The sequence below is a fragment of the Pseudorca crassidens genome, chromosome 9 (assembly GCF_039906515.1).
Source record: "Pseudorca crassidens isolate mPseCra1 chromosome 9, mPseCra1.hap1, whole genome shotgun sequence".
NCBI lineage: Eukaryota > Metazoa > Chordata > Mammalia > Artiodactyla > Delphinidae > Pseudorca > Pseudorca crassidens.
Window position 1 is genome coordinate 62359567 of NC_090304.1, and position 26689 is coordinate 62386255.

Below are 26689 nucleotides of genomic sequence, written 5' to 3' on the forward strand. Positions count from 1 at the left end.
TAGTAAACACGTACTCACAGTTTTGTGAATGCATGATAAAGTAAAAAAAAAAAAGGGGGGGAGGAGGGGAGAAGAGGGAAAAGAGAGAGAGCAGGAAAAGTGGCCGGGAGTCAGAGGCAGAGAGAGGGAGAGATTACTTAATTGGTGGCTCATATAAGATCCCTAGTGCTTAATTAACTCAAACCTGCTCTTATTTTGAAATTAAAATGCATTTAAAGTTCTATATATGCTTTCTAAACACTCATTGCATTTAATATCTGGTCAATATCTATCCCTATACCTGGGAGAAATTTACACTAACTAATGTAATAATACTTTATCTTAGTAAATATTTATGAGCTGTAATATTAGGCAATCACGTCAAGTGCTTGCAGAAGTACAGTATGTTTATTCTGGACATTATTTGGAGCACCCTGAATATACTGTCTCATATACAAGACAACCCTCAAAAACCCTTCCATTAGAAGCCCAATAATTGAGAGACACAAATATTTGTATGCTCTACTCCACTATGGACACACACGTGCACACAGAAGGAAGGAGGAAGGAAAAACTCCTCCAAATTACACAATCAATTCTCTCTTCAAAACATCCCACTACAACACTCTCTACTCCACACTAGTGCAGGTTTGTAGAGAAGGCTCTGAGCCCCTGTTAGTGAGAACAAGTCTCAATGTGAGGTAATCCCATTATACTCATTGCAATTACAGGCCTGTGTCCTGAGCCTCCTGCTGACAGAAGGCTACCTCATCTCATTCCTAATTAAGAGCATAAAATTTTTCCCCAGCCACCTTATTACACACAGTGTGCTTGTATCTTTCAGGCCACACCCTCACATTCTGGAAGAATCAACTGCCTCTTTGAAACCCGAGGTAACCACCCAGAGTTAAAGATGTCAATTGAAACCTTTTTCCTACAGTCAGCAGATGAAGCCCATTTCCCTAGAACAACAATGGGACTATGAGAAAAAGAAACCGTGGTTACAATAAAAGATCATTAGAGAGATCATGTTCAGATTAAAAACAAACACATGCACCAAATAAACAAAAATCTTATCTGACCAAGAGTCAAGGATCATACAAACCTTACTAAAGTATATGCTTACTTAAAAAATTGGAATAGTCACACAACATAAAGGCAGCCAGATTTGTTTCCCTTTGACCATAATACAGCTGAAAGCACAGGGAATGTGGACGGATCAGAATGCAAGTCTCTTCTGCAGCAGCGCCTTGCATCAGAGACCCATCTCCTTAGATAACCAGCCCTGTGACCGGGGACACATTTCTTCTCTGCAATCTGAATTGACTTCTTCATTTAACAACCACCACAAGAAAGGAATTTGAGTTAAGAAATTCCCAAGGTCAGTTTCCTGCATTAACATTCACTGAGAGCCCCGGTTTCTTTGATACCCTCTGACCTTGGTAGGCAACAGCTGGTGCACTTTATTTCCCCTAATACCCTCCAGCATTATCAAATGCCTCAGGCAAAGAAATGCTAGCCGAGCAAAATCTCAGCATGCAAAAATGTATCATAAGGGTACTTCTAATCGATGAGGCCCTGACAATTTCAGTCACAACCTCTGACAATTTCATTCACAACTTCTATTTCACTGCTGCAGTACAGGTCCTGGTTAGCCCCTTATCATTTTTATGGACGTGATCCTCAGAATAGGGTCTTGTTAAGAATGCAAATTCTTGTTCCTCATTCTAGACCTACTGAATCCAAAACTCTGAGAATAGAGCTCAGTAATCTGTGGTTTAACAAGACCTCCAGGTGATTCTGATGTCTGTTGGAGTTTGAGAATACTGCAACAGTCACCTGAAGTGTCACCTTGCCTCTACTTTTGCTCACCTCTAATATATTCTTCATACTGCCACTAGATCAGTTTTCCTAAAGTCTGAATCTGATTCCCTCCCTCTCTCCATCCCTCCTCTCCCTCTGTTCCCCACTACAGCTCCCCTCCCCACCCTGCCCCCCTCCTACCATCCTCATTTCTTAAAACCCTTCGGTGACACTGGTGATCCATCCCTCATCAAATAAAATACAAACTTCTTAGCAAGCCAAGCCATCTGGCCCCATTCGACCTTTCCAAAGTCTCTTCTTCCCACTCACCCATGTGTACTCTGAGCTCAGGCCACGATGAACCTCCTGCTGTTCCATGAAAAGGCTATGCTCTTTGAGGAATCTGTGCTTTGCTCAAGCTGTTTTCTCTGCTCAGAATGACTTCCCTCACCCCATCTGCTTGGCAAAATCCTTCTCATCCTGTTAGACTCTTCCTAAGCATCATTCCCCTCTCTGAGGTCTCTTCATTCATCTCCGCTCCTCCCTTTATGCCTCCAAATCAAGTTGATTCTACAGTATTTCTCTTATTGCACAATTTGATGAATAAATTTCAGCTGTCATGCTATATGGTAGTCTATTTACATAACTCTCTCCCTCACTTGCCTGAACCCTTCAGAGAACTTGGGGAGGATACTCTGGTAGTTTATTTCTATTTTATTTTTATATCCTTAACTGAGAATATATTAGGCATTTATTAAGAATTCCAATTACTATTTGAGTGAATAAATTGACTTTTGAACATCTACTATCGACAGCACTGCTATGCTAGTGAGTTGCCACTTTTAACTCTACTTTACAGATGGAAAAACTGAGCCTCAGAGACGTTAAATAACTTTGCCAGCTAGTAGTAAAAGGCAAAGCTGATTCAAGGGCAGGTCTTTCCGACTCTAAAGCTGTCGCTTCCTCAAACAAACCACAGTGTTTTCCCAAATAAACTAAAGATGGAGTGACGACGCACAGCCATATCTTCCTTGGCATGTTTTCACATTGTCCTTACATATAGTTCCCATTATATGAAATAAAGCCTTAGGTTATGACTGAGCTGATTCATGAAGACAAATATTGGATATGTAAAGCCAAATATTTATGGGCCTTAATTTCTTCATCTGCAAAAAGTCTTGTTATATATTACTAATATTATTATTAGCTATTAGTATTATAATAACTTCTAGGCATAATAATCTTGATTGTGAACTGGGTTCTTCATGTCTGATTATGCTGTTTCAGTAACTTAGCTCAATTCTGGGCACATTCATGATGCTCTTTAAAATTTATTTAATTGACTGTTTGCTATTGCAATTGTGTCAATTCTCATTAAAAATGTTTTGACTGAATAAGGGTATGAAGTTGACGAGAAAGTCTCTTTCCCCAATGAATATTTAATCCTGGTTTAGATTTGCCAATCAGAATTCATAAAGACAGTTGGAAACTGACTTTTTATCTTTACAACTAGTCACACATATTCTATTTTCCCTATTTTATCCTCGGTTGGTGCAGCTAAACCATCGCAACAGTTATTATCACTGTCATAGTTGTTTTACTTCAGACTCTCAAGTTAATAAATGCTAAGGAAGATTTTAATTAGCTGAAACCTAAATTGTTATTATTAATTTACTAGTTACATTACAATACCTTGTAAAACATTTATGCTGCAGTAAATGGAGCACCCATTTTCCAATGATCACGTGGCATAGCTAATTTACCACACAGCTAAATATTTAATTGCTAATCTTAGTAAAGCTAAAGGTACTCAGCTAAATTACATTACTTGTAACAAAATGCTTAGTATCATTACTTCAAACGTTATAAAATCTTATCAAAGAAATAATGGAAGTTCAAACATTTGTATTTCTGAAACATTCTTAGAATAGCCTTGACAGGTAAATGGAACTATTGTAAATTAATCAGTAGATTTTTAGGAAGGTCAAATAGGGAAAGTCTGAAATTTTTTACATTTAGACTATCAGGATGGGTAGAGAGTTTCTGTTTGGGATGATAGGAGTTCTGGAAATGGATAGTGGTGATAGTTGCACAACATTGTAAAGGTACTTAATGGCACAAATTGTAAACTTAAAAGTGGTTAAAATGGTAAATTTCATGTTATGTATATTTTGTCACAATAGACAAACAGACTATCAAAAATAGACTACACTCAAGTTGGAGTATCGTCTTCCACATCCACTACACAATGTATTCCTTGAGTACTGAATAGGCTGTATTCACCATCACACCCCAGCTTCCTGGCATATTGTAAGGCACATATCAGATGAATAAATTTATGGATTGTTAAAAATTTTTTCTGCCAAATACTCAAAGTTAATGTTCAGTTTCTTTAAAGAAAATAGTTCTATTTCAGAAAGACATGCTATTGCTCAATCAGCGATAAAATTGTATAAATTAGAAATAGGTAGGATACGGAAAAAGAGGCAACACATATTCTAGAACATAAAATGTTAATTAGAAATAAAAAGTAAGCTGTCTCCAGTATTTGAATGTTCTCATATCCATTGAGCAGCTCCTAAGAGCACAGAAACACATTGAAGTATCTATATCACTGAGCAACAAATAGTGATGACGGATGTTGATTCCTTTCCAAAAGCAGAGCTGGTGCTTTGGGAAGACAGAAGTTCATTATACTAATTAGAGGCCTTTGCCCTACATCCTCAGAGGATGTTCTCTTGGGTAGATATCAAGGCAGACACTCTTGGGTAGATGTTTTTCAAATTAATGACTCAACAACCAAATGGCAGTAATCCTAGCATCTCTGGTGAGATCAACTGCTTACATTAGGGCTGCAGATAAGAGTCACCTTCCAAAAGCTCAGTAAAGCTCAGGGTTGTTGTACTGGGGCAGTGCTTTGCTTGCCCATCTGTGCTGATGTTGTGGAGCACATGATTATGAAGCAGTTCAAAGTGGCTGTACTGCAAGTCAAAATCAGAGTCTGAACATGGGATGGAAGAATTGGCTACTCATTTGAAAGGTTCCACAGAACTGCACTCAACCCAAAATCTCTTTAAAAAAAAAAAGACCTCTCTCATAGTATGTATTTAAAAGCACCTAATTGCCTTTACATCACAAATATTTCCTCAGTCCCCATAACAACCCTATGAGAGAGGTCCTATTACTCTCACTTTATAGATGAGAAAACTGAAGCACAGAAAGTTTAAACAACTTGCTCAAAGTCCCACAGCTAGTAGCAATGCTGGGACTTGAACCCAGGAAGTCTGGATCCAGAAATTGTGTTCTTAAATACTCCACTCTTCTGTCCCAATATATCTTAAGATAAGTATTAAAAATAAGGAGAGTTTCTTTAAGATTTTTTTTTTCCCCTAGGATACTATGCATGTCCACATGTGCTACCTAAGAGCATAATCAGACCAGGTGTGTTTTATTCTAATCTTGGAAAACAGGGCTCTGTGAATGAGATATATGCCAGGTGGTTTACAATCAGGCACAGATAGATTTACAATCTAGGCACATTCTAGATCCCACAGCTCTAGAATGCTATGATTCAGCAAAAAACACCGAGGGTTTGACAAGGCAGAAGAAGTAAATGTGTTATTTATACTGCTAAAGCAGACCTAAGAGTTTGCTTTAATTGTATATATTTCATTTTTCCTAACCTATACCTGAACTTCCTCAGCATAGAGACCATGGCTTGATCATTTCTGCATCCTTCATAAATCCCAGCATAGTATCAGTAGTAGTAAGGTGCAAGTAAGTCTTTGTTCAATACCAAGAGACAAATAAGCATTGTGAATTGTTAATTGCCTTAAAAGGCCACAGATAACTCATTTACTTGAATTTTATTCTTCTGGGGCCAACCTGGGGTCAATCTGGAGACATGAAAGAACATGACTTTGAATCTGTTGAGGACAACCAGATAGGTGAATTTTAGGAAACCAGGAGAGAAAAAGCATCAATTAATCTGAAATGTATTTAAATTTGTTTTCTAAAAGGCATAGTGTAGTTCATAACTGCCAACAAGCACCGTTTCATTATGCTACATTTCATCCTGTTTTTCTCAAAATACTGGAGAAATGACGGACACTAAAAGAAATTCCTACTTGTGTATCACATACGCCATTTCCATAGAGCTCTTACAAATTCTAGAGATATGCAAGGGGAAAAATACAACTTTAATAAAATAATAGATCATATTTGAATTAAACATGATATTCAAAATGTTACACTTGGGGAGTTAACAGAATGTTGTATGCTGAGAGAGCAAGAGGCAAAAATGTCCTATAACATCCTGTACCCTCCATAAATTAAATCTGAGAACATTAAAAATGGTGATAACAATGAAAAGGATTACTTACGGAATGAAAATGGAAAACAAACAGATGAGTGAAGATATTTTCCTCTAAAAATCTCAAAACTGTGCATCCTAGAGCTGAGGTAATAAAGGTGGTTATTTCTAAGAACTAGATCCAAAGTGTCTCCATTCAATTCACAGCAGGAACATCTAAAGTAGCAATTAATGCAACCACTGGTGTGGAATTGTTTTCCAAATGCCTCCCTGTTGGATGACTTTTTTTTGTTTTTAATGGAAGCAGGGATCATGAGTCAAGATGAATTTGCATCAGTTATTTACTGAAAATATCACCATAGGTTATTAATACCACCATCCAATATTATGAATACAACCGATAATACTTTTGGTGAAATGGAAGGAACCTATCGGCGGCTGTTTATCTCGGATTGCAAGGGTAATGCTTGAAACTCCTTGAGATTTGATCATGGGAAATAAACGTAAGGGCACTCATGTCAATGGTGTGTGGAGTCACTAGGTCTCCTGTCAGAAGAAGGGATAGACTGGCATTCAGAAGATCTGAGTTCAAATCTCAAAAGTTTGGCTGACAACGATTTACACTGGGCAAGAAACTTCCCAAACCTCATGTTGCCTAGAGACTCAGTTTGCTCATCAGAAAGACAAGGGAAATAATGCAGCACCATGCTTAAGAATGCAGACTCAGATCCAGGGTGCTTGGGTTCATATCCTGGTTCCAGAACATGCTAATTTTGTGTCTCTGGGCACATTAATTGACCTTTCTGTGCCTCATCTGTAAAAATATGGATATAATAGTACTTAGCCCATAGGGTCATTGTGGGGGGTTAGGTGAGTTAGAACATGTAAAATTTTAGAAGAGTAACTTGCCCATAGTAAGGACTCATTAAGTGGTCATTAATGTGACAGTTATCATTTATGAAAGGAAGGTTCATTCAGGTTATGAAATTCAGTGTAACACTGCATGAAGCTCTTCCTCTCCCCTTTTCCCCCAAGACCTGAAATCAAGCTATAAAGGTGATGTGATGCAGTCACCAGCTGGGAAATGAACACCTTGAGTCATTCCATACATATCACTTCACTTCAAGTGAGAAATAATATGCCTTGATTGACATTCACCAAACAGAGAATGTGCTTTTTATAAGGTTGACCTAGTATTCATGTACTAAAAAGCAAATGAAAACCTAGAATTTCCTCATAGTCAGCATACTGACAATTTTTACTTAAAATGTTCTCAGTAAATTTTCCCCCTCTAATTAGCAGCAGAGATATAGTCTCCTCACTCTATAAAACCAGGATGGGAGGGCAAGTCCATTCTGAAACCTAAGGGAGTAGTAGAGTAAAAGGAATCATTAATGAAGAAGTTATCAAAAGCTGCTTTGCATCCTTTCTGGAACTATGCGGAGTGTTAAAATGAATGGAAGGAAGGAAAGGAGAGAGAGAGGGAGGGAAGGAGGGAGGAGAAAAGGGAAGGAGGAACAAAGGAAGGAAGGAAGGAAGCAGGGAAGGAAGCAAGGGAGGGAGGAGGGAGGGAAGGAAACATCAAGTGTTTCACAATGGACCAGATACTTTACATGCAGTTTTTAATTGAATCAGAAAACCATGCAAGGATGGTTATCACTATTTTTAATACATGAGAACACTAATAATTAAAAAGATGCATTCACTTGCTCAAGGTCGCCCAACCAGTGAGGTGTTGAGTCAAACTCAAACTTGAGTCTGTAGTCTTTCACTGCATCCCGTTGTTCGTGGATGTGCCAACAAGAGGATTCACAAAATGTATGAAGGAAAGGGGTCAATAAAGATGACAAAGACCCTATCCAAAGAGCTTAGAAAACAATGAAAATAAGTCCTAGGTCAGGATGGTGTTCACAGAAGAAGAAATATATTTTTCTTATTCTCTTATACCTTCCCGAGTACAACCCCCTCCAAATCTCCCACCTCCAACACAACGTCTCCTCTCCCATGGTACATCAGTTTCCACCCTTCCTGTGCTAGGGATTCACCAAACCTTCTCATGTGAAATAACATAGTTCGATAGTGCTACGGTCATGAACACCATGGACACTGACTTCCTAACCTGGACAGTGTCCCTTTCATCATACCTTGCTGTAAACTCTGGTGAAAAGTCAGAAGCCCTCCTCATAGCAGAAACGTTCTCCCATATTGAGGAATTGCGGAGTTGATGGTATGAAAAGCAAACCAATTCTGTTTATAAGTCAGAGTAACCTAGAGCAACAAGGAGGGGTGGAAGGGAAGGATAGTATTTGATGAGTTTTACTTTATTTTCATATTTTATCAAATTTGCTGGTTGAACAGTCAGCAAATATGATAAAATATGTTGCTTTCTTGGTTAGACCACAGAACATGAAGACAAGCACAGTGATCCTCTAAAAGCAGCTCATTCATGCCCTTTACCTTCCACATCGTCGCCTTTTTCCTACTATATTACTAATTTTAATAACCCTTCCTAGAAGATACTGACACTGCAGAGGCTGTGCGTTTATTAGAATTTACATGCTTTGGATTAAAAAGGACACTCAACTGGTTACATATTTCCCCCTAGCAGTGAGACCTTGACCCTGGGCACTAGAAAATCATTGAACATCACCATGTAAGGCCATCATGGCATCGTGGTATATTAGTCTGCTCAGGCTGCCATAACAAAATACCATAGACTGGGTGGCTTAAACAACAGAAGTACACTTCCTCCTCACAATTCTGGAGGATGGGACATTCAAGACCAAGGTCTGGCAGGGTTTGATTTCTGGTAAGAGAGCTCTTTCTGGCTTGTGGATGGCCAACTTTTTGCTATGTCCTCACATGGCAGAGAGAGAGAGAGAGAGAGAGGGAGGCGGGCTTTCCTCTTCTAAGGCCACTAATCCTATTAGATTATGACCTCACTATTATAATCTCATTTAACCTTAATTATCTCCTAAAAGCCTTTTCTCCACATCTCCACAATCACACTGGGGGTTAGGGCTCTAAAATATGAATGGGGAAGGCACAATTCAGTCCACAGCAAATGAGGTCAGGATTCTCTACATAACTAGAATTTTCAGATTAAGAAAGTACAAGAAATAAATATTTCATTATCAAACATAAATCTGTAATCTTTTGGCATGTGGAACAAAGCAGCTAGAAAATCTTACAGTTTGACATACCATTGTTGGTGGTTGAAGAGGACTCTGGTATTCTGCTGGTTTCACTCCAGTGTTTGTGGCATGGAGAGTGGGAAAGGAAGGGATGGGAGCCTTCAGCCCCAGTGCTATAAAATGCCTCATATTCCCTTTTCTTTACAAGGCAGTAAAGAAAGAAAAGTCCTGAGTATCTCTTACTTGGCTCCCACCTTGAAATTAGGTAGATTCTCCATTATATTCTTATTGCTAATGGTTAAAGACAGCCTAGGCCTCTTGTATACATTCATTTGACATAAATTTTATTAGTTTTGCTTAGTGCTGGGCATTGTGCTAGGTCCTGGGAGTACAAAGACGAATGAGATCAAATCCTTCCCATTAAGGACTCTGCAGTCTTATAGCAAATCAGGATTAGAATTCAAAGAAAGTTAGAGTTGGAAGGAGTCTGGTTGCAGATGAAGAACTCAAGCCCCGAGAGATTAAGAGACTTTAGCCAAGGTGGCACAGATGGTTGGGACAGGGCCAGTTAACACACAGGTCTACTGACTCCTAATTCAGTCTTGTTCCTGTGCAGCTCAGAGTCCTCCATCCAAGTCAATAATTTAACCAGGGTTTATTTAGAGCCTACTGTGTACTAGGTATCCTGAGTGGGACAGAATTATAATGATTTAATAATTTAATTAGCAATTTAATAATTTATTTGGGGAAATAAGACTACCTAAAATGAAATTATTAGTGAATACTACAAGGCATGATTTAAAGTGAGATGGTTTCTCCATTAACTCCATAAACATAATACATATGCAAATAAGATGTGTACATTATTTGATTATTAAATTTATCTCTACAATGATCATCATGGTTGAGCTACTATTGCTGGATGGGAGAGTTTTCCTTACATCTCCATCCCTCATGTAATAAATACCACTGAATAATACCAGGTAGAGGAAGACCATTCTAAAGGTATATTGAGGGTAAAACAAATCAAAACAAACAAACAAAAACAATTTGCAACTAAAATTCTGTAAACTAGACTGAAGGTAGACTATCTGGATATCTGGTTCCTGGAGGACCCCAATAAGAAATGAGGTCTTCTGTCTAGCCACACAGTTACTCAACAGAGATGAAGCACAGGCAGATGAGAAGATGGCTGTTGTGTTGGTCAATCCTTTCTCCACATCACTATCTCACCCGATCCAAGATCAGTTTAAAAAGCACAGGGTCTGAGTGTTTAGGGTGACAGGCTCTGGATTCAACCAGACCTAGCCCTGAATGCTGGTTCCACTACTTATGATCTTGGGCAAAATCTGTAACATCTTACACCTCAGTTTCTTCATCTGTAAAATGGGGGCTAATAACAGGATTATCTTTGATGGTTGTAGTGCAGATTAAATGAGATGATACATGCAAAGTGCATGTAATAGTGCCTGAGTAAACTGCTCAATAAATAGGCATTACTATTATCAATAACAATTTTACAGTGGTTTTGTGACCTGCTATCTTTCTCTCCAGCCCGCTCTCCCCCTCCTTCATTTTAGCCATTTCTCTGACCCTGTCCTTTCCTTCTGTCTCCCTCTCTGTCCTGCTAACAGCTGTCCTTGTGCTCTTCCAAGGTGGGCAGCTGCGTTGGGACCTCAGAACAGGTTGCTACTGTCCATTTTGCTGCTTGATTCATGTGCCAGGTGACAGGGGAGAACTGCAGGGCTGCATTTAGCGTGGACAAACACCTGTCCTCTCTGTCACCACAGCTAGACAGACACTGGTGCTGAGTCATGCTGCTGCTCACGACTGATGAGCTCTCAAAGACTCAGACGCTCTGAGAAAGAGACCTGAGAGGACAATCTGTCCATCCCTCTCTCCAGGTCAGGCTACTCTTCAACCTACCATGAGGCAAAAATGGACAGAGGAAGATTCTATCATTCACCGAGGATTGGAGAATCTTCAACATCAGGACATTTCTTCTTATGCCTGTGCTCAATTACAGATTTTACATTTAAATTCACTTTTTACATTTATCTTTCATAGGGAAAAATAAACTTGATATCTAGGTCACTGTAAACATATGTATACAGTATATTACGTAATATGCGGTACTCTGTATGCATGTGTGTATACATACAGAGTATTCCTTATTGAGAGCTTGAGCTCTATAGTCAGCCACCCAGTCTAGTCCCAGTCACCTACCAGTGATGTGTTCTTGTTCTAAAAATTAATAATAAGAGTAATGATCTCACTAGATCCTTGCATAAGCACAGTTCTCAGTTCATAGAAAGAATTCAACAGAAGTTAACTATCATTGTTGTTGTTATTTAGACATATAAGTATATACTGAGAAGCCAGGAGCCTTCTTAAAGGTTTCTCTTTTGCAACCTAAATGGCTCCAGTTTGATTATGGCTTTTAAGCAATTTCTTCTATAACCTTCATTTTCATTTTCCCTCTATCTATTTACCTTCCTAAATCCAGAATAGCATATGTAATGCTGGTTGAGTCTGATCAGCACAGGACAAAATGTATGATATATTTTAGGGTTGTCTATTATATTTTCCTATGCAAACTATTATTATGATTTGCAAAGAAATAAAAGTGATTTGAAAGCAAGTGTAACCTTTAAACATTTTATTGATATTAACTCATGTAATCCTCAAAATAAACCCATTCATTATTCATTCTTTCAGCTATGCCATACTTCATTGATTCTAAAAATAAACTTTTTTTTCACATTTTAACATCTCTGAAATCAATGCAATCTTACAGGTGATGATATGTTATAGTTCTGTTGACAATCTTTATTTTTCTTTGTAACACATGAAAAAATGGTGCATCTTGCAACTGATGACAACCTAGAGTTGATGAAATAGGATATGAGAGACAACCATATTCCAGGCATTCTTTTAGGCCCTAGAGATATGGTGGAAAAGACTGAATGGTCCTTCATTTCACAGAATCCACATTCTAATGAGAAATGAGAAATAAAGATGATTACAACTGACATACAAGCTGCTGTGGGAGCCGATGGAAGACCCATCCTGGGCTTGTAGGGGCCAGGGAAGTTTTCCTAGTGATGATAATGTCACCTAAGTTTAGAGTTAGGGGTACGGCTAGGCTGTGGTTTAGTAGTCAGCCAAACAGGATAAGCGAAATCCTAGAAGCTAGAAAAAGCATGGGATATTCAGGAATTTGAAAATAGTTCAGAATGCTGATTTAGAGCAGAGAGAAAAGCAGAGGCCATATCATGATGGGCCATGTAGACGTGGTAAGGAGTTTGGAGTGTATCCTGAGACACTGGGGTTCTACTGAAGTACAGGTGTTACTTCTATCTGACAAAGAGAAAACTGAGGCCTAGAGAAGGCATATGACTGGCTTCAGGCTAAATAGCAAAGAACAGGACTATAATTCCCTCCAAGTTCTCACTTTAAGCCCAAGGCTCTTTATGCTCTACCAGGATCACCCAGGACAGTATTCTCTTTTGTTGGCCATACTGCCAGCAAATACATTACTAAATTTCCCCTTATGTTGGTTTACGTTGAATTAATGTGTTTGGTTTATATGGAGAGGAGGGTAGAACCAGTGTGTTCGTTCTTAAAGAATTCTCCAAGGTGAATATTGCCTAATGTCAGAATATTTGTGCTCAGTTACATCACTCATAGAATATATATCACAGCCAAGCTCATCCACAGTTGTGTCTGTTAGATGATGGAAACTGATGCCAGTCTTTTCTAAATGCATCATGCATCTACTTTCACGGTATATGCTTAAAATCAAAATAAATAAATATAAAAATTAAAAACAAATGAAAGAAGCTGATGCAGAAGTGAAGGTTCACAACCTCAAGTGTTTTATACTCTTGCATATGATTATGTCACCAGAAATTGCAGTTCAATTTATCTTAAAGCTGCCCTTTTACAGTAATACAATCTAGAGACTGATTAAATTGAGCAATTTCAGTTGAAATGTGGCAAACAAGTAAGACACTAACTTCTGAATTAAGAACACAGGGTCAAAAAAATTATTTGAATGAAGGTATCCTATTGCAGCCAGGCAGTCTTGACTTCATAGCATCACATTTAAAATAATTTCATTCACAGAATTTGTTCGTATGCACATACTGTCTTTTTAATGAAAGAATAGCTAAGAGCCTTTTCTTTTTTTTAGAACAATGACAACATGAATCAGCTAACATCTTTGACTTACTCTAAAAAGAGAGTGCAACTACAATTGCCAAGCATTTAGGTTTTTTTTTTTTTGGTGAAAGACACCTTTGGTTTTTATAGGATAAGTAATGAATACAAATGCCATTGTTTAGGTTATGATGATGTAACAATTACTAGCTAGTTAAAAGGAATAACAGGTGCCAAGATGATAGCTTGAGACACTTATTTAAAGGCAACAAAGAGTGTAAAGTCTTTATAATGGGACAGACAACTGTCTATTTAAGATAGCTTAGGTACAGTCTTATCTGAAATAAGGGGGTTGAGTTACACCATCAGTAACTTTGATTCGGTAAGCCTCATGACTTATTAAGACAGGTGAATGATAGGTAGATGGAAGAGAGGGCTAGAGTCTCAGAGTCATTTTTAGAATAGCTTGGATAAACTCAGTTTCCAATCCTAGCATTAATACTTACTACTAACTCTGTCACCTTGGGCTACTCTTCTCTCTAGGACTCAAGAAAAACAATTTCTACCTTAGAGGATTAAGTGAAACCCTACGGTCTAAAGCATTATGTGTGCATGAACAGGGACTATCGTTAATATTGTTACTGTTGTGATTGTTCTATCATTATTATTATTACTACTACAATTCCATGCAGCTATTTAATTCTATTGGCATTAGATGAGGTAAAACAGTAGGCCAGGCAACCATGAATAAGGTATACTGCATGTTTAGGGATGGCATTTAGGCTTGCACATTCCCAATTAGCTTTTCAATTAACCCCAGCCTTGAGGAATATACTTCCCCAACCACACCTGAATGCTAAAGTAGGACTGATTGGCTATGATGGGTGTAGGTTTTTTTAATTAGAAAAGGAGAAAATAAACTATGTTACCTATAGCAAAAAGAAGCCCAAATTTACAGAAGGTACTAAAACAAAATCACAGTCACTGTCTCTGATACAGATTTATACCCCCAAATGCTAAAATCTGCTCTGAAGCTATCAATAGTTCTTCCACACTTAAGTATACCGGTCATTTTCTAAATAAAACTCAACAATAATCTTGCTTCATACATCTTCCTTCTTCTTATAATAAAGCATGACAACATATAGTCAGCAGCACCTTACATCCCCCTTCTTGTTTATACTTATATGATCTCTGCTGTTACAGTAATACATTATAGGAATTTATCCAGCTTGCAGTATCATTTGTTAACTGCCTTCTCGGTTGAAGTATATTACTGTACTCATTAGACAAATATTAAAATTCACAGAGTTGGTTTTAAATAAGCCATATGATAAAATGAGGTGCTCAGAATAAATAAACTATTTCCCTTCACTAAGCACCGACTGAGGGCCTTGTTGTTCATTGTTCAAGGCAGCACACCTTTTAATTTATTCCAGAAACGCTGTGAATACAAATTCTATGGAAAAAAAAAAAAAAAAACCGAGACGCTACTTTCATGTTAGTTATCATCATTTAGTGTTCAAAATTAACTCCTTAGTTCCACGGGCTAACACAAGGGCATTAGAGTTAATAATCTTTCCTTTAGTCTTTATCACTCAGGGAGCAAAACTTCAGTTCTCTAATGTTGATTTCCTTACTCTCTGAGTAACACAAATAAAGTATCATCTCTGAGTAAGATAAAATATTAAAAACCCTTAACCCCACATTTGGTTTCTTCTTGCTTGTTCCAAGCAATGGCCATTACAGAAATGAAATGGAGATACTGAAGGCCCCTTACTAGCTTCTTCCCACACTCAAGAAGCAGACGCCCGTGTTAGTTCCTTGGATTAACATCCTTTTAGGTTCTGGACACTGAATTTCATAGAGCTGGTGTTCTCCACATTCAGGCCCAAGCCTGAATTAAGTGTCACTGGGAGAGTCTACTTTTCTTTGCATACTAATTTGGCATAAGGCATTATCTCCCAATGGCTTCCAGAGCCATTTGTGGTTCCTGACAGTCCCCTCATCCACACAACCTATAATTTTCATAGGAAGAAGGCACTTTTTCAAAATATTTGCTCCAATGAAAGACGCACTTTCAAGTCTCTTTCCTTAAAGCAGAACAAAACAACACAAAGCAAAACCCTCAAAACCCAGCTGTTCACGATATATGGTGTTGGTATATGATAATTAGGTTTGTAATTGTTTTACCTGTGATATATGGAAAAGGAAAGAAATCCATTCTACCCCACCCTTGCCTCTCTCTACTACTCCTCCAGCAAAAGTGCCATTAAATAACAAGTCTGTCAACATTCTACAATCCTCAGATCTGGACATTCTGAAAGGCTACAACCCTAATGTCAGAACTCCAGTGATGTTTTTTTCTCTTTTCACACTACAATCATCTTGGTTTATCACTGGATTCTTGTCCATTTTATCAACATCCCCACTCTGAAGGAATAAATAGCAAGTTAAAGTGAAGGAATCTTTGCAGTTGAGAGCAAGGACTGTGCCACAGGCCAGGAAAGCCTCCTCTGGTTCGATCTCAAGAGTAGGTCTAAGCTCTAAGACAGGATGCTTGACCAAAGATCACATCCTCAAAATAATATGGAAAATCTCAGTTTCATAAAATGTTGTCTTCTTGGGAAGTTTCCCCATCACCTAACAAGTTGGATACCGATATCCTAAATATGACAGTTTGGCCAGTGCCTCTGAAAGCATAAGGCAAATTAGAGACGCAAGCTTGTTATGCAGCTTAGGACTTACAGGCCTTTTTCATTTCTTAGAGAAAGAAAACTAATGAGGTAAATCTACATAGAGGCTCTCTGGAAACAACCAGTCATGCTGAATAAAAGAAATACAAAGCCATTCTCTAAATGGCCAGGACCATACGATTATAAATAGAATTCTTGCTCATTGTAAACACTTTTGAAGTGATGGCTTTGTTCATTTGAGAAGATATCAAGCACCCCTGTGGAGTCTGGTCAATGTTACTGAGAGTTCCAAATATGTGCTCCTAGGACACACACTAGGACATAAGTACTGGAGGAAGGCTCAGGGATTTATAATGCCCCCTTCAGAACCAAAGATTTTAGGAATAAAAATAATCCAGTGTAGCAACAAGTTTACTAGAGAGCTCCCAGAAGAAGCAAAGATTTCAGCTGCTCAATTGCTTTCACCCTGTGCCATTTAAAGGAATATTAAGCCTCTGTTGAGACACTATCAATTGATGATTTCACCAAATATTTTGTTTGAACAGCTAATGACTCTGCTTGACCGCCCCAGGCCTCTCTCCCAAGTAGCCAGGCTCCAAGAGTTCCCCCTTCTGCAAGTGGCATGGACTACATTCTCAGCGAGAGGCAAGTTTGCATCCCAAGCTAAAAAAGCCTGCGTCTGTATTCAGTCAGACCGGCAGTCCAGAGCAGGCAGTTGGCAAATCGAAAAGGTAATCATACCCACTCATTCCCTACCTTTTCGGATTTCGCCTTCCTGGCGTTGTGCACGAACCTGCGACCCAGCTTCTTGGCATACCAGATAGAGGCAAACATAGCGATGCCAATGGAAGGAATTCGCAATGAAGCTGCTGCACAATCAACTTCCCACCTCGGCTCAGAGACAAGCGGAATCGGTCTGGAGCTGTCACTTGCAGGCTGTTGCTTTCTCAGTTCCTCTCATGCTGGTTAGCCGAGGGAGAGGGTGGGAGGAGGGAATGGGCTGGGGGGAAGGGCAGTCCTGTTTGGCCAGTCCGCAGGTATATTTACATCCTGCCAACAGGAGGTCCGGGTCAGGCGGGCGGGCGCTGCCTTCCCAGCCGGCGCACACACATCCAGGCGGCTAAGTATCTGCCTGCAGTTCTTCGGTTCCGTCACCACCAAACTCCATGCGTGTCAGGAGGAAGGGAAGCCGCAGTCAACTCCTCCGGGAGGTGGCTCACCTCCCGCTCTGGGCTCCGGCAGTTGCCTTCCTCGCTTGGCTTCCCTCTGCCTTGACAGTACGTGCTGGCGGCAGTGGCCGCGGAAAGACAGATCCACACACAGCCTCGCAGGTAAATCAGCCAATACAGGAGCTGCCAGGCACGGAGGAGAGGTAGGGTCACCACGGACTTGGCCCTGTGGGCACAAACAGGTGTCCCCGGAGCCTAGAGCACGCTCTGATCCTCCGAGAAGATCGGACTGTCAGGGTGGCTGGAAAACAGAAGTGTCCTTCCTTTGCCCCCTCCTCAACTCCATTTGGTCCAGGGAAAATCCTACCTGTGCTCATCAGCCAGTCTTACCCACAGTTTGCAAGAATAACACTTTATTTCTTTGCAGGCTGGCCCGGGACAAAGGGCGAAGTGAACAGGATGAAATCTATCGCCTAATGGCGGAGCGAAGGTCCTCAGCTTTTAAACTCATTGGTTCCACCCCTAAAGCAACCTGGGCTGCTTTTATAAGCACAGGTTTACTGCCTGAAGACTGAGTAATGGAGACGGGCTTAAATCTACCTTCAAATCAAAATAGAACAATTTACTCCCTTTTCTTTTAACAAGGGAGTTTTCTTGTAGTGATAGCCAGTGTTAAATGGAGGATTGTAATATCACTTTTGAGAAGGTAGATTTATGGCAACTCTTAAACCATTCTCCTTTGTAGAATTCTCACGTTTGATGCTACCACCAAGTGTTTCCAATTTCAATTACCTTACTAGGGTTTAGACTATTATGAGGCATTTTAAAGGTAAAGTCAATTTTAAGAGACAGGTGTTTCCTCCAGCGAGAGATAATGTCTAAGCCTTTGCCCATCCTACTAGAGGACAAAAAATAAACTGCTCATCTCAGCAAGGAAAACCTTCCATCCACTGATCCACAAATGAGACTCAATCCAGTAAATGTTTTCCATCTGATCTGAAAGACTTGCCCTAGGGAGCATCTGTTGACCAAAGAATGTCAACACACTTACAGAAAATTGGAAAAGAATTCCCTTCTCTCACTCTACGTCACTTGAGGTTTACCCCCAAAGAGTGCTGGGTCTCCATTGAACAGAATGCCATTTTATAAAGTACACTGAACATCCTCATAAGCAATCGGAGGTAGAACAAGGCAGTGTGGGATCAGGACCCATGTCCATGTTACTCACTAAAGTAACCCTGGTGCCTAGAACAGTGTTGAACACAATGCATTCAATGTATGTTTGCTGAATAAATGAATAATCTGGGTTCAAACCCTGGCTTTGTTTCTAAATTGTTTCCTTGTTTTCTCTGAGCTTGATTTGCCTCATCTGTAAAATAAGAGAATTGGGCAGAAGATTTTGTAGGCCCCTTCCTGCCCTTTGAGTCTATGATTCTGATTCCTAGTCTAGGGGTCTCCATGTGAGTATTGAACAGAAATGTCTAGTGCTCACCAGGGGCACAGGCTCTGGTAAAATGACTCAGTGTTCTGAAAAGCCAACAGTGGTACCCTTGGGGCAGCCCAGATTCTTCTACCTTCATCAACAGGCCTAATTGCCACCTGGGGTTTGGTTTTGCCATTAGCTGTTACTTTTGCTCTGTGTTCTCATTTCCTATGCACTCTACTTTCCTTTAATTTCCTTTTGACACTCTTAGACAACCCTTGTGCAAAATTCACCACATCACACCTTGTACTCTTTGGGGAAAAAAAGTGCCACAGAAATCCAACAAATAAATAAATGACAACACCTGCTTAGCTTTCAAAGAGCTACTCGGTAGGACCACAGCTTATCCCAATATTGCTGTGATGTTAAAGGAATTCACTATTCCTGCATATGCGTTTGTCTAAGCTGTGATTTAGTTAAAAGACTGTTCAGTTAACAGGATAAAGTCGATGAAAAGGGGAGGGGGAGCAATCGTCCCTACATTAATGAGTAGAAATTTCCATTTTTAATATTTTAAGATGGAATCCAACAATAAAGAAGTGAGAAAACAATACCGAGCTTTCATATCACTGATACCATAGAGGAAATCAAAGAATGTTAATTTACTCTGATGAGACTGCCAGATCATAAAACAATTTTTGCACTTTCTTCATAAGTTAATGTTTCTTAAGTCACTAAAACTGGTGCTTGGTAAGATCTTTGACGCTTGATCATTTTGTTCGTTGGTTTTGCTGTTATATTGAACCCTTAATGACCTTCTTCACACACCTGACCTAGAGGCTTTATAAACTTTTATAGGATGGAGTTCTTAAGAAAATAAATTGGGCCTACCAGCTGAGATTTAACTTTAAAGATAACAGTAATAACTATTATTCCTTAAATAGGCATTTGGAGATAGAAAGGGCAGTGTGGAATAGGTCATTTGTAGTCAGTGCCTACGTGTAAGGCAAATGCTTAGCACAATGTAGGTATTCAAAATATATTTTTTGAATATGTCCATGGCAAAATAAGAGAATTCACACACTTGGAAAGTCTAGAAGAGGCAATAGAAGCATATCCACAATTTTCAGTTGTAAAAGATTTTTTAAAGATGGGTATCATGTCGATGGAATGAAGTCATTGCCATAGTTATACAACCATCTTTGCTGGGCTCTTTCCGGGCAGGTGTACCTGTTACAAAGTAGGCAGCAGCTGCCTACAGTAAATCCTAATAGTCTCTAACCATTGCTCTGCTGATTGAAACAACTTCTGCAGCTCTGCTGTGTATGGAAAACAAGTTTTTCAGACGCTTTCCATCTGTACATCATCAGTACCTGGACAGAGATTTTCCTTTATAATTTCATTTTTAATACCTCTCATATGACAGAAGCCTACCAGTGCAGCTGAGTTTGAGATGCAACATTAATCCTTTTAAGCAGCTTTTGGTCCATGCCTCAACACACACAGTGTGAGTCTCCTCTGAATTCTCAAGGTAAATGCAATATTTAAATCAAGCCATTAAGAATTACATAGCTACATTTTCTGCCTAGCACACACATGATTTTCTTTTAAAAATCATCTAAATATATCATAAATAATTATAAAAACAGAGTAAATATTAAGCCCTAGAAATTAATATCTGGTAGCTTGAAAAGCTATCTAGGTTAGGTGTATGGTATATACCAAAGAAAATACATGTTTGAAATATAAAAAGTTAATGTACAAAACCAATAAACATTTAAATATTTGTTTGCTTTGTTTGCATATATAATATACATAGTTGATAGCCCTTAAAGTCTGATATTAGTCTGTCATCAAACAGCAGGTGTCAAATAGACACTACATAGAATTTATGACTAAATGAAGGTAAACATAATATTTAACTTTAATTCACAGGGATGCCAAAATGTTGATGTTCGTTACCTCTGTAGAGAGTAGTGAAAAGAGAGGATAAAAACAGTTACATTTTAGTCTATATAGTTGTGCAATATTTGAGTCTTCTACAATGAGAATATACTCATGTTATTACTTATATGATTAAAAAGGTAAGCAATACTTTTCCACAAAAATGTATTAATTATTATTACTATTGTCAAGCACTGGGGACCGCAAACTGAATAAGATACAGTCCCTCCTCTCAAGAAGTTGTATATAGTTGGGGACATAGATGCATAAAATGATAAAATTCAATGCAGAATGGCATAATAACAGATGTGTGAAAAATAATGTGGGAGCTCAGAAAGAAAATTACTGTTTTTGTGCTTTCTCTATAAGCCCAATAATGAATGTCAACTGGAAAAAGCACAATAATTAGTGTCGATGTAGATAAAAAGGCAAAGGAATAGCTCATACTTTCTGCATGTTTTATCTGTATGGACAATAGGAAAAATGGTCACTCTAGTTGTATATGTACATTAAAACCAATGACCCAGTTGCAAATAGTTATTTTTCTGCCCCAAAGAACCAACCAGTCATGGATAAGTGTGAAAAAATGTTTAAGTCACTACAAATAACAAGCCTATTGACTCTAATTATAATGAGCTAGGCCGCCTTCTTTTTTCTGCTCTCAAAATCATCACAATCAATTCTTTAGTCTTTCAATATCTCATATGTTCTTTCTTTTAAATGTTTAATTATATTTAGGCACCCAGAGATACAAAAAAGTAATATAACACTCACCAATGTACATACCACCTAGATTTATTAAATGTGAACATTTTGCCATATTTGATTCAGATTGATTTTAAAGAAATAAACTCTTCAGAATATAATCAAAATCTCCCACCTCACTCGATTCCACCTTGAATTCATCTCAAAATAATGTTCAAGAAACATTCTTGTACCTCTCTCTTTAAGGATATACAACTTTATCTAGAGTAGATACTTCAAAATGTAATTGATGGATCATAGGATATGTCCATTGGTAGTTTATGTGAGTCCTACATTCTAGATGACATGTTATAATCAGACATTAATTTTTTCAAACATAATGTATACTGTTAACTCTTTGTAGTTTTGATGTGCATTTTCTTAATCACTGGTGAGGCTTAGCATTTTTTCATATATTTATTGGCTATTTGAACTTCCTTCTCTTCATAGCCTTTGTTCATTTTTAAATTAGGTTATATCTTACTGATTTATAAAAGTATTTTATGTATTCTGGACATAATTCTTTACTACATGCACTGAAAATGTCTGCTCCCAATCTCTGACTTGTCTTTTAATTTCATTTATGTTTTGTCATATAGTTCTCACGTACTGAAATTTATCAATGTTTTCCTTTATGTGTGTACATTTTGTACCTTAAGAAAAATTTTCCCTATCTCAAGTTCATAAATAAATCATCTTATATTTTCTTCTAAGTCTTAAATTTTTAAAAAACATTTTATGGTGTGAGATGGGAATCTATTCCCCCCCATATTTATGGCCAGTTGTCTATCTTTATCCTAAGTCATATGCCTAGATCACATGAGTGTGCATTTAATTATTTCTGGGTTCTTTTTTGATTGTTCTATTTTTATTTACCTGTGCTAATACCACATCATCTTGATTACTATGCTTTATTATAAATATTGACATTTGAAGTGCTAATCACCCTTTTCATTTGATCTAATTTTTCAAATTAAGTTTTATAAAGTTGTACAATTGATGATTTTAATACTACACCCAATATTCCATGTTATTGTTTGAGAGTATTTTAGTTCCATCTTGTTGTAGTAGTTCTATTCCAGACCAAATCTGTCATTATTATCACCATTATTTATTACTTTACAATTAATAGTCAAAATAACTCCCACATGTATTAATTTATTTTCTCATTATTTTTAGCATCCTAACCCTCCTAATTTTCCTTCTTACTGATGTATATAGTTTAATAGTTATTTCTGCAAAAGTCTGTGATGGTTAAATATGTTCAATCTTTTTATATTTTTCCTGAACTGTCTACATTCACCTTAGAGTTTGAAGGATAACATAGGTAAATAAAGATTTCTAGATTGACAAGATTTTCCCTCAGCACTTTGAAGATATTATCTCATACCTTCTTCTGGTATCTATTTTTATGATAAGATGTCTGCTGTCGATCCAATTGCTCTATTTTAAGAATGTCTCTTTTCCATGATTTGTTTGAAGACTTTTTGTCTTTTTGAGCTACAGTTGTAATACAATATTTTTCTAAAATTCTGCTTGGAATTCATTATGTTTCTTCAACCTGATTAGTTATAAACAAGTATCAGTCATTATTTCTTCTAGTACGTCTTCCCCTTCATTCTGTCTATTCTCTCCTCCTAATATCCTGTTATATTTTTCCTGGACATTTTCATGTGACCCATCCTATTGCTTTTATACCTCCTATTATTCTTCTCCTCCCTTGTTTGTGCTTCTTTCAGGGTTATATTCTCAGACCTCATTCTTACTTTTTTATCTTAAGTTTTAATCTATTGTCTTACCTATCTATAGAGTGTTTATTTTTAGTGAATTATTATATATATATATATATATTTAAATTTCTAGGCATTCTATATATTAAAATCCTCCCAGCCTCTTACCATGATGTTCTATTCTTTTATTATGATATTTATTCCTTCCTCTATCATGTTTTTAATTTAAAACATATTCAATTTGTAGTCCTTATCTGGTACTCTTTTCATCTAGTATTCTTGGAAGTCTAATCATGCTGATTCTACTCATGGTGGGTAGCTTCTGCATGTCACTATACATTTTTATTCTAAGATCTTCTTTAGTAAGATCGTACTTCCTGTGGGAGTCCCAGGGACCTTTAATTGCGTAATTGTTGCTACAGAATAATTTTGCACATTCTTCTGCTAGTTGCCCAGAGATTTCACTAGTTCAGGAGCAGTCCCATGTTTAATATATTTGGCTTAGTGTTATTCTGTTCAAACAAAAGTGTTAAATTTACTTTTTTTTTTCATTTTTCTACTCATAATAGAAATACTCTTCATTATTGCTTACCTGGGCTAATGCGTGAAGTTTTTAGAAGCCCTCTCATTAAATGAGAACGCTTTTAAGGTTTCAGTTTTACGCAGGGCTCTCAGTTTCATTTTTATTCCTTTGGTGATCCTAAGGTCAACTTTCTTGCCCTGATCAAAACCCCACACTCTTACTCCAAGGGCACCTATTGAGTCCCATATATCCTGGGATGCCATAGTCAGCTCAAGAAATCACTGCTCTAGCCATCACTTTATACAAACTCAGATAAGTCAAACTGGCTTGCCTCTAACTTAACACTCCCTCCACCTCCCCCCAAATAAAACCTAGAGAATTTAACTGGCCTACATGTGAGGTTTTAGTGTTTAATAAGCATGTCTGACAATAGTATGTATAAGATTTATTGTGAAATGTTTCATGCAAGAGATTGCCAGGAAGTCACCTAATTAAAATGCTGTTTAAAAGACACTCTCATATGATAATTAATTACCTCAAGTTAGATGTGAGATAGACTACCACCGTCATATTCGTGACCTTGGACAAGTAATGTCAATTCTATAAAGTGGGTAATAATGGAAACGATGCCATTGTGTTGATAATAAAAATCAAATGAGATAATACATGTAAACTGTTTAGAGCAGTACCTGACACAGAGTATGGGTGCAATAAAAATGTTTATTTTTTATTCATCCTCTAATCTTTAGGGAAGGCCAAAAAAAAAGAAAAAGAAAAAAAAAAACAACGATAGTCTAGACAGAGAACACGTGCTTAGTATTATGAAGCAGAGAATTTTTTTAAAAACTCTTTTTATGATTGTATTTAATCATCCTCAATGTTAGGAAGTCTACCTTCTTAAGTTCTTTCCTCTTTTTTATTCCATTAGTGCAGAAAACAAATCAGTTTCCAAACCCTTGTAAAAATCTTTCATAAATTTAAAGACTTTCAGTTTCACAAATGTCTCTTTTCTGAGCCAAATGAATATTTTCTTAAGCTTTCTAAATAGTTTTTTTTTTTTGAGAGTCTTCTCAGAGCCTCTTTTCATTTTACAGATTTCTCATAAAAAGAAAAACTCAAATGCATCCTGAATTTATATAGTAGTTCTGAATCCACATGTTATGATTTGCCACATGCTTACAATTAAATTTTGCTACAACTGGGGATATAGATTGATATGGCAATAACTATCAAAGGAATGTAGAACTGAGTGGATATAGGTGAGGAGCAAAGTTCAAGAATATCAAGCCAGCAGCCAAGAAAGAATGGATATCACATGGAACATGCAAGAACTTTAACTTGTGAGTACAAAAATCAATGCAATAAACAAGACCACAGACAGTTTTCCTGATAAAGCTACACAATGCTAAAAGATGGGTAGTTGAGTAATTTTGTAACAGAGAATTCTACTCAATCCCTTTAAATTTACATGCTTTGCCAAAGCTTGCCACAAATAGAGACATTTAAACACCACCCATCTAATTAGAGCCCTTCGGCATGGGAACTTTCTTATCAATTATGATTCAGTTATACAGTCCAGTATTCTAGCTATCTCAACAGCAGGATTTCTCCCATCCATGGAAGTGGGGTGCTAATTTTGGAGTCACTGCTTTTAGCTTTAATTTCACTTTTACCAGTTGTCTTACCTCTGGGTATTGGACTCTATAATCAATTTCTAAAGTCACCTTAAACAAATAATCTGTTAGTCCATAACAATAAGACCCAAGAATTGATCTATAAGAGAATGTTCTTTTAAGTCCAATGGCCATTTCTGATGAAGTTATCCCCTTGCCATATCATCTTTTGGGTCTTCACCAAAGTATTTTCTGTTTCCCAGACACACACATTCTATGTGATTGAATCACTGTACATGCTGTTTCCTCTGCCTGCAGTCCTAACTCTTCACCTCACTTCCTGCTCCTTTTCATCTTTGTGGTTTGAGAAATCTTTACACATTTTTTGAGACTTGGCTCAGTAATTCTCTATGAAACCTTTCCTGATCCCTTGAGACAGGGCCAGTTTGTACTAATGCACTAAAACTAACATTTCCTATTGCACTTGTACACATCTCAGGTTTGGCTCTTATGACATTCATTTGTGATTACTCTGAACTTACGTGTTGCCCCCTAAATGACTGTGAACAATTCAAGAAAATCCCTTATTTATTTTTCTATCCTCATGGTCCTTTGCACATGGTAGCCACTCAATAAATATATCTGAATAATTTAATAGTTATTTGCTGAATGAATAAACAAATGAATGAGCATATCACTTGAATTAAACTCCTTCACACTCCTGGGAGAAGAAAGGAAGGCACTATATAGACCCACATTAAGCATTTATTATTACCCTCTATTTGTATTTTTACCTCATACTCGTCTTCATACATTAAGAGATAAATCAAAGTCACTGTTAGAAGGGTTCAAAGTGCTTTGAAAACCAACGTTTCAAAAGATAAATCAATGAGACTTGTTGATTCGTGGCCTACCAGCTGGCCATTTTTTCACTTTGTAATTCCAACCTTTCCATAGATAGATACAGGTGATCTTTTGCAAAATTTAATACAGAAAACTATATTCATAAATAAATAACTCCTTTTTTCATTTCCTTAAAAATGAGACCCACTAATGAAAACACATAATCTATTCCTTTTCCATCCTGCCTCCTACATAAAAACAGAAACAGCAGCTGCTGAAATCCTCAGTGCAAATGTCAATTGCAGATAGTGTTACCGAAAATATTCCTGATATTAATTGTAACCTCTCTCCGGCTTAAAGAATATAAAGGAGACCAACTTGCTAGGTGCCTCCGCTATGTCAGCTACTTTACGTTAAGCATCTTTACATGAAATTAAGGTATTTCATCTTTAAGGTATACAAAGTATTTTGCCCACAAAAGTATTTAACTTGCCTTACCTCAGTATTTATCTAACCTCATCCATTTTTGCATGTTCACATAATACCTCTATTGTTGTTTAGGTTATTTTAAAATTTAATTTGACTCACTTTTTATTTAAATAAATTTATTTTAAA

The 26689-nt window shown here is 37.5% G+C and overlaps 1 protein-coding gene across 16 annotated transcripts in view; it reads right to left on the minus strand.

The window, feature by feature from the left end:
* DLG2 (discs large MAGUK scaffold protein 2) overlaps window positions 1-26689 on the minus strand; it is a 2011757-nt gene that overhangs the window by 919498 nt on the left and 1065570 nt on the right. The window contains exon 1 of one of the 16 annotated variants that reach the window (XM_067750589.1): window positions 16842-17290. The exons of 14 other annotated variants lie outside the window; for them this stretch is intronic. In XM_067750589.1, coding sequence (XP_067606690.1) covers window positions 16842-16919 — 78 coding nt within the window. In that variant the 5' untranslated portion in view covers window positions 16920-17290. Of the gene's footprint in view, window positions 1-16841; window positions 17291-26689 lie in introns of those variants that run through there. One more of the 16 variants, XM_067750592.1, reaches the window with a different exon arrangement.